General features: G+C 40.0%; 1 protein-coding gene across 4 annotated transcripts in view; it reads right to left on the bottom strand.

The window, feature by feature from the left end:
* Positions 1–354: 354 nt before the first annotated feature.
* ZC2HC1A (zinc finger C2HC-type containing 1A) overlaps positions 355–8,220 on the bottom strand; it is a 234,617-nt gene continuing 226,751 nt past the window's right edge. For all 4 annotated transcript variants that reach the window (XM_069220395.1, XM_069220393.1, XM_069220392.1 and 1 more), the window contains one exon: positions 355–3,196. In XM_069220395.1, the coding sequence (XP_069076496.1) occupies positions 3,013–3,196 (184 nt within the window). In that variant the 3' untranslated portion in view covers positions 355–3,012. The remainder of the gene's footprint in view (positions 3,197–8,220) is intronic.

The following is an 8,220-nucleotide window of genomic DNA, read 5'->3' as shown; positions in this document are numbered from 1 at the left end:
CAGGGCTCAAAACGGTAGTGAAATACCTCAGCAGTTAAGGGGTTAAAGAATAACATACATTTTTGACAATGCTTACTGCAATTTCCCAAGAGTTTTAAATATAATAGTGGGCCCAGTCCCATAATAGTAATGTTTCTACAGATTATAGGTCTAACGTTTTCAGTATTACTCATCTCCCAATAAATGAAAGATTTCTCTTTCAGCTTTCAAATGTTGGGTTTGGGCTATCGCACAAAACAAGTAAGACAAAGCAAAATCTCACTTAGATTTGGATTTCAAAAGTAATACATTACATTTGTCAAATATGTGCTGTTTCAAACCTGATTTATACTAAATTCAAAAGAGTAAAACACCTAAAACTGCAACTTATTTTATTTACATTGACCAAATGTACAATATTGTGGCTTCCATTATCGTCTCATCTCTTTAGAATTAGTAGCAAACTGAAATATTACATGATGACAGTTAAACATTATTTCAGTACATGAAAAACTTATGATGAGCTGCATAAAATAAATCGTAGGAAATGTTCAACATATCTTTTATGACGTTTCTAATAAACAACATATGCTAAAATAATAAAGAATCGTTACAGAAAAACAAACTTAGTAAATTGGTGTGTGAAAAGACATGACAGTGCAACATATTTTGCTCAAATTTCAGGTCGGCGCATAACATAATATTAGAAATATAAAACCAAAATGTATATTTTAGATAAGCATAGTGTTACAAAAAAATAAATATGTGAAATGTTGATTTATCACATATAGAAGTTTTAGGTACATATAAAGGAATAAAACTCACATTTACGAGTGAGAGTTTACACAAATAACATGCTACGGACTGACACTGAACTGCAGAAATATAAATTAACTGCGAAATCAAAATATCAAATTACTTTTGGGAAAATCTATACTCGACAAAAAAATATAAATGCAAACAATGTGAATGGTAAACATCCACAAAATTAGTTTAAAAACGTCAGTGTTTTCAAGGCATTACAGTAGGTTAACTTACAAAATATTGGTCTCAGAACCCCCAACAGGCAGCAATATTAAGCGGTTAAAGGAGGCATGAACAAAGTTTCATGCGCCCGCCTTCGTAATTTGGCATCAACTACGATGATTCCAGCAATCTTTACTCGGTTTTCCTACATTCCTTCGCTCAATCCACAAAATGGACAGTATCCCTATGAGGCCAACCACTTTGTGCACTGCAAACAAAGACAAGCTCCCTAGTTTTGGCATTACTGACACACATAGCTGGGGAAATACAAGAAGTAGTATGAGTAAGCAAGCATTAGATCAATCTTTGCATTTTACAAGACAGAGTAGTGCGGGACTGCCGAAGATGAGATTTCTAACACTAAGCTGCCACGGATAAGAGTCAGCAACTCCATCTACTAGCTCACTGTTGCCAACCACTATAGCGCCCAGAAATAAAGTAGGGTTTATACTGTTAAAGAAAATGGATGCTAAAAGATGATACCGAGCGACTGTTACCCTGAAGGCAAGCTGGGTACCCCAGCTTGATGTGGTATTAGTATTTACTAGTAAACGTTAGAAATAGAAATAAAACAGAGGCTTAAGGATTAGCAGAAAACGCCCAGCATTGTTCAACACTTGTGCGACAAGGACAACGGATTCCTCTGGATTCTGTGAAAAATGTATGAAAAGGTGAAAAGAAATAGGAGAAGCGTAAGCACCCAAGGGAAAAGCATGTGTGATAGTGCTATATTAAGGCAGATACAACAGATCAAGTACACCAAAGAAACTGTGAGGGAATGCACAGGATGACTGCGTGAACTACAAGGAAAGACTCCTCACAGAGGTTAAGCTAAATATCATGTGTGATGTAATCAAAAATGATGGCAACGACTTGGAAAACTTGACAAAGGACAATGGAAACATCACCGTTGAAATGAAGACAGCAACAAAAATCCCAAGGCAAGCTTGGTAAAACGTCGAGTGCTTTTGTATTAACCACTAAGCTCGTTTGCACGCTGAATCAATGGGCATAGAGGGCAAATAGGCACAACGCAGATTTCAAAGTAACAGAAGTATGACTTTGAACAGGCTGCGTGAAAAGCGGAACAACGTGATAAATGCCACATCCAACCAAGCACCAACCAAAAGAAACACAGGAAAAAGTAATCATGGACCAAAAACATCCTTTGATTTATAAAGCCTATTTGCAGAAGTAGTTATTGCTATTTTTGGACTAGATACCATTTTACTTAGACGTAGTAATAAGCATTACCTTGCTGTTCAGCGGGACAGAGAAGCAGGCACACAAATCAACCAACAGACGGTGACCGCCGACTTAAGTGTTCAGCAACTCGATCTGCTTGTAGCTACAATACCTCTACTACTCGTGCGCATACCGGAACAACAAAGCCACTTAAGAGCCGTGGTAAAAAAAATAAAAATAAAAAATAAAAAATGTACTCACTAAACGCTTGCTTTTCCAGAGATGCGATTATGTGATAACTGTGTAAAATGTAACACGCACTATGCAAATAAGTACAAGAATGAGACACCAACCAGGACACGAGTCAGCTAACCCTTGAAGAGAAAGTAAAAGACCCACACAGGAGAATGCTTGCCTCGAAATATTTGTTCATGTATATTTATCTGTACTCCTTGGTGTAATAACCTACAGCTGCCAAAACACACCATCAAGAAACAGATTATTTTACATGTAAGGAAATTAATTCTGCTTCACCAACTTCAATACACCCAAAACGTGTTCTTTATAAAACTGGTCGTCGTCTTTAAATGTGATACGAGCTGAATAGACATCATTATATTGTTTGCAAATTACTTGAAAATGCCAAAATAGTGATATAATGTGAATATATAGATCTATATCTTATGTTGGCATAAGTATTTCTACAGTATATGCAGTTCTAATCCAAATGCTTGCAACATAAATTACAATATACACAGAGCTCGTGCTTCCCAGGCAAAAAACACGGAAAAGAGCATGTGTCTGCTGTTCATGGGAAAGTGTTCACAGAACCATTCTTCGCACTCCACATTCACAGCAGAACTTTGCAGACTCTACGGGGTATTTAGTTCCACATTCATGGCAGAATTTCGATGACTGTACAGATCCATTTTTGTCGTTTTTCTTACTTCCGCCATTCATTGAGGGTGAATAGTCACCAAACTCGAAACCGGTATTTCCATCCAACCTGAAAATTCGAAGGAAAGTTTTAAACTTGGATTCTATTTAATTTATTCAATTTCTAAAATAAAGATTCGCACATAATTAAAAGGAACCTATTGTTGACTACTGTAAGCTTATGTTCCACAATAGCACACGCACTAATGAGAACTAATGGGAAAACATCTTGGAATTATTGCTTTTATTTTTAGTTGGTAGCCTTGTCAGAAACTGGTGGAGTCCCACCTAATCAGAATAAACATTTGTAAGGGTTCCACTCCTATTTTTTTCAGCTAAAGGATCTGCTTCCTGTAGTCTCCATATGTGCTGCAGCAACAGAAGCAGCACAGAGTTCCTCACACCCCAAATCCAAACAAGGTGAATCCTTGTCTCAACTGTGTGCAGTTCACTCCTGCCTCCCAGCTCCAACCCCGGAGATCAAGGTTCGGCTCTCTGAAAACGCTTTCCCTCAAACTATCACGTGGTTCAGGCCTTCTACAAGGCCTGGCTCCCACTAGTTTGCAGGAACCTCTTCTCTGCATGAGGGAAGTCTATTCAAACACAAACGACTCTCTTGGTAGCGCCTTTTGTTTTATCCCTTCCGTCTTTTTAGGTGGCAATTAGTAGGCAAAGCTTAGAAAGGAGGGAAGGGAGGTAAATGTAATGCACATTACTGTTAATTTGCATTTCGTTGTTTTCATGCTACTTTCCTATCAAAAGTTTGATAAGGTTATATAGCATTATATTATAAATCAAGAATATGCCCTGCAGCAGCGCAGCTAGGTACAAAAAACAAACAACCTAAAATCAGATACTATATTGTAAAGAAGCAACAGGTGAGAGAAATATATCCTTCACTTCTACTTACCTGGACACAAACAGTTGCCTAATCGGAGTGTCAGTTATGACCTACATGCCCTGTAGGCCGCACGTGCAGCCTACTGGGAGGACAGGTCATAAAACCTTTTCACAGGCAAATATTTTTTTAAACGGACCCTCCTTTTTGTTCATTATTACACACGAGAGCACCTTCAAATATGTGAGCTGAATTCATAAAAACATTTCGTTTGTTCCATTTAATAGCCTATTATGTTGCTCAACCTGTAATACAAATCTAGGCTACTTTCACATGACTTCTGATTTGCTGCTTAGTCTTTTCTTTCCCCAACCGCATAGTCGGGGGCGAGGGATTGTGGGAAGAGGGTGGAGTAGGGAGTCAGGAATGTCTCTCATTCATATCCCAACAAAAAATCTCATTTTTAATACTTATCTTGCAAATAATGTGATGTACTAAGGTGAAACGTGCGTGTTTAAGAAATACAGTTTTTTTTTATTTTGAAGTCACATTACTACATTTTAACATGATCCTGCATGATTGACATGCCGCAAAGTTTCAAGTCTCAGGCATGTGCACGGGCTTTTAGAGCCAGAGCCATCCCTTGGCTTGGCTCTCCGTATTAATGTTTTGGTAAGCCACCTCTGTCTTACATCAGAGCACAAAAGTGAGCGTTCTGACAAGCATTGGTTTTGTAATGGAAGGGGACCTTCCCTGTACAACTATTCTTTAAGACTATTTCCATTATGATGTGCGCTGCCCAATGTAATGCATATGCAAATTCTGAGAAATATGGAGACTTAACAATTGCTCTGCTGCTCCACCTGCCTCAAGGAGACAATCTTATGGCACATACCCCAGTCTACACGTTAGTAGATAGAGATGTTCCTCAAAACCCATAGATGGGTGCATGAGAAAGTCCATACACCACCAATGGTATGCCCCCCCTTGACACAAAGTAGCATAATACAGGCCACAACGTTACTTTGCATTACTAAAGGCAACTTTCAAATGCAAATCACAATTTGTGTTGGAAAGTAAATCCCACCACAACACGGTGATGGATTTGTGCCACTTTTGTAACACACAACCAGTGCGAAGTGCTAGTACATTTGAGCCAGTCTCTAAACTGGTACTTATCAATATTATTAGTACAATTTGGGTTCGCAGTGCAAGCTAATGCAAGGTTACCGAATGAACAAATACAGAGCAAATGATGCACTGTGGATGGAAGTGTAGAGAAAAGTTAATAACAGGGACTGGAAATAAAAAAAGGAAAGGCGGAAAGTAGAAAGGATAGAAATAAGATAAAGATGGAGAGGGAAGAATATTTTGAAGAGAGCAATGGAGATTTTAATGCAGAGAGGAAATGGCATTTATGGAGAGGAGGCGCTCTGGACGTGAACTAGAAAACGAAGTGAATAAGCAGGACAGAGAAGGAAAGAAAGGAGAGTGGAAAAGGGAAAGAAAGGATGGTAAGACAAACAAAAGGAATAGGTAGACAAAGAGGACAAACGAAGTTGAAGACAAGCAGACGAGCAAGATGAGTCAAAGAGAATCATAACCAAGATACAGATTTGATAGAGAAAGGGTGGAATGAGAGGACAAGGAGATTAGAGGGAGTTTGGGGGAAGAGAGAAGGGGTGGATGTAGACCACTAATTTTGTAGCTTGCACATCCCATGTGCTCTCATATTGCTTATCTTCCGTACAGGCAGCATTTGGTGCAGCACACAGCACACCTTTAAAACAGCATACCGAGAACACAAATTAGATGGAACATTGGTTATGACAGTTTGGAAATAGAAACATCTATCATTTAAAATACAGTACACATGGCTAGAACTATATAGAAGACAAGTCACAACAGGAAGCTACACAACAGATGGCCACATGAAGGGAAACGACACAAAGACAGATAGCCAAGGTGCTCAAAATCCACATTTCACTTAATTGCATTTCATCTATCTACCAGGATGACATGCACATTCTGATTCCAAAAAGTGGCTGTGGGCAGGAAGTTGAAGGAGAGTGTGAGATTAATAGTCTGAAATATTTATAGAACTTGAGGAAACACCACTGACTTATTCTTTTGTCCTTAGTCCCTTGTCTTTCAATGTGTGGGAAAAGCACCAGACAAATTAGAAATCATGTAAGCCTGGCAGCTCTTGGAGTCTAAATGATCCAACCAAACATTTTGACATCTGCAAAATACAATGTTAGGTTTCACAGGAGTACAGGTGCTTAACAGAGTACAACATCCGAAAAAAATATAACCAAAAGAAGCAAGAGAGGGATTGAGGAGGAGACTGAAAACATGCAGATATGCTGTAACCTCAAAAGGCTGTACAATTAAACCCTCGTCAAAGTTGGAGGCTGCAGGCCTACAGCTCGAAGGAATAGAGGACCATGCATCCCAGCTCTGGATGCCAGCACCAATTATCTGCTGAAGTAAAGGAATGGCAGATGGAGAACCCTGGAGAGGTAATTGTGGAAAAAGCTCATTACTCAGTGACCACTGCTTATTAGATTCTCCCATTATTGTTGGTGACGTAGGACTGTATGATGTTGGCATCTCTAGGATTATATCTATATCATTTTGATCACTAAATTTCCAATCACACCCAAATATATGCAGTTTTTTTTGTATTCTTACTAAGTGAGAAACTGCCTTCAACAATTAATGGCCCTGAGCCCACAAAAGCCCTCGACCGGTTTTAAAATTTAGCAAGGCTTCATTGGATTCAGTTAGTTTATATAGTGTTCTCACTTCGATTTTTAGCATCTGTTACATCACACTCAGAAACTGCTTTGTGGCAACTGTTGTTTTAATGAACAAGTTATTTACCTTCAGTAAAGCTGTTTCTGGTAGAGACTATCTAGCCACAGATTTATCACCTTTTGCCTAATCCGCGGTGTCTGATTGGATCAGCAAACCTTTTCGCAATACCTCTGCGCGCCGGATGGTGGAGCCATGAGGCTTTACACTGATGCCGTTCCACTCCAGGAATTACGTCAGGGGCCATTAAAGCACCACTTCCACATACTGAAGTCAACTGCTTTTGAAACCGTCCATGGCACCAGACATGGAGCCCCAAAGGCAAACTGGTAGACTGGTATGCAGATTCCTAGACTTTGGATCTTATTAATGGGTAGGGTCCAACCGCAGAACAGAGAGGATGTGAGGATCGGTGAGGTTTCTGTGCTAGAAAGTGTTACCAAAGGTAAGTAACTTGTTCTTTTGAATGAGACTTCTAGCCACTGAATTTGAATCTTTTGGATAGATACCAAAGCAATACCTATTGAAGGCAGGTTTGTGAATGGATTAAAAACAGAAAGTCCTGCAGAAGGGAGCAGGCAAAGTGCCCCTCTTGGCAAACGTGGCTGTCTCAACAGTAGTGCTTTGTGAACCTCTGGTGGGACACCCATGTATCTGCCTGGCATATGTCTAGGACAGGGACTCTGCATGCTAATGCAGTTGCAGCAGCTTTGGCCCTGGTAAAAATGAGCAAAGTCCATTGCAGCACTAATTATGCCACCCATATGAGTAGCCCTGTAAACATGTTTCAGACCTTTCACGGCAGTGTCTGTGTGGGCAGGTTGGAACTGCAAGGCCCAAAACTTCCCTTTTACTACATGTGAGTCACCACTAAGTTTGGCCCAAGGCAGCCCCATCGGCAGGGTGCAGTGTATTTAAAAGGTATGCGATCTATGTCAAAGGTAGGACATGTATTGCTGTGTTTTACATGTCCTGCTAGTGAAATACTGCTAAATTATTTTTTCACTATTGCAAGGCCTATCTCCCCCACAGGTTAACATGGGGACTGCCTTGAAATATCTTTTAAGTGCAGTTTCCCATTGGGAGCAAATAGAGATGTGGAGTTTGGGGTCTCTGAACTCACAATTTAAAATACATCTTTTGGAACAGTTGGTTTTTAGATTGCAAACTTGAAAATGCCACTTTTAGAAAGTGGGCATTTTCTTGCTTAACCATCCTGTGTCTCTGCCTAGCTGCTGAATACACGTTTGGGTCAGACTGACAGTTAGGCTGTTTGTGAATTCACTCTAGACAGTGATACAAAGGAGCTGAGGTGTGTCCTGCATATCCTGATGGGTCTTCCTGAGCTAGAGTGGTGGGAGGAGCTGGCACCTGCATGTGAATAGGGCTGTTCATGTCCTCACACAGTGCAGTCTCCAACCCCCTAGAGTGTGCCTGGG

Source organism: Pleurodeles waltl, chromosome 2_2 (genome assembly GCF_031143425.1).
Source record: "Pleurodeles waltl isolate 20211129_DDA chromosome 2_2, aPleWal1.hap1.20221129, whole genome shotgun sequence".
Taxonomy (NCBI): domain Eukaryota; kingdom Metazoa; phylum Chordata; class Amphibia; order Caudata; family Salamandridae; genus Pleurodeles; species Pleurodeles waltl.
Note: the sequence above shows the minus strand (reverse complement) of the source record. Positions and strands in the feature narration are given on the sequence as shown.